Here is a 1054-nt window from a genome sequence, read left to right as displayed (position 1 = left end):
TTTCAACCCTATAAAAAAAAATTCTTAGTTTGTGGGCCATATGAAAACTGGCACAGCTGGATTTGGCCCGTGGGCTGTAGTTTGCCAACCCCCGGGATTATATCACTATCATAGCTATATTATACATATTCTATATTATGTCTATACATATATCTAAATTCTATTTATGTTATTATACTACATTATATATTATATTACATACCACATATTATCTTCTATTACTATGTATTATCATACCACCTCCCTGGGCATCGGCACTCTGGGAAGTCCCCAACTCCCTGGGCAACAGCGTTCTGGGATGTCCCCAGATCCCTTGGCTACTAGTATTCTGCCTCCCCGTCTCCTGGGGCAGCAGCATTCTGGGTAATTCTCCACCAGCCTGCACAGCAGCATTCTGGGTAATTCTCCACCGTCCTGGGCAGCAGCATTCTGGGTAATTCTCCACCAGCCTGCGCAGCAGCATTCTGGGTAATTCTCCACCGTCCTGGGCAGCAGCATTCTGGGTAATCCCCTGTAGGCGGGCCGCGGGAGGAGGGGCGTGGCCTCCCTGAATTCCTGTCTCACGCTACTTACCCATCCCGCAGCAGCTCCGGACTTGACGGCCTTCGGCGACCCGCGCCAGTTCCCCGCGCTGCCCTCCATCTCAGACCCTCGCATGCACTACCCCGGCCCCTTCACCTACTCCCCGACGCCCGTCACGTCAGGCATCGGCATCGGCATGTCGGCCATGAGCTCCGCCACGCGCTACCACACGTACCTGCCGCCGCCCTACCCGGGCTCGTCGCAGGCGCAGGGCAGCCCCTTCCAGGCCAGCTCGCCTTCCTACCACCTCTACTACGGGGCGTCGGCCGGCTCCTACCAGTTCTCCATGGTGGGCGGCGAGCGCTCGCCGCCGCGCATCCTGCCACCCTGCACCAACGCGTCCACGGGCTCGGCGCTGCTCAACCCCAGCCTCCCGAACCAGAGCGACGTGGTGGAGGCCGAGGGCAGCCACAGCAACTCCCCCACCAACATGGCGCCCGCCGCGCGCCTCGAGGAGGCCGTGTGGCGGCCC

The 1054-nt window shown here is 58.6% G+C and overlaps 1 protein-coding gene across 1 annotated transcript in view; it reads left to right on the top strand.

Annotated features, from left to right (window-relative positions):
* RUNX1 (runt related transcription factor 1) overlaps positions 1-1054 on the top strand; it is a 228218-nt gene that overhangs the window by 225497 nt on the left and 1667 nt on the right. Inside the window, exon 9 of the mRNA XM_025039570.1 lies at positions 585-1050. Within this exon, the coding sequence (XP_024895338.1) occupies positions 585-1050 (466 nt within the window). The remainder of the gene's footprint in view (positions 1-584; positions 1051-1054) is intronic.

Source organism: Pteropus alecto, unplaced genomic scaffold (assembly GCF_000325575.1).
Source record: "Pteropus alecto unplaced genomic scaffold, ASM32557v1 scaffold3, whole genome shotgun sequence".
Taxonomy (NCBI): Eukaryota; Metazoa; Chordata; class Mammalia; order Chiroptera; family Pteropodidae; genus Pteropus; species Pteropus alecto.
The sequence above is the reverse complement of the archived record's forward strand: the minus strand, read 5'-3'. Positions and strand labels throughout refer to the sequence as shown.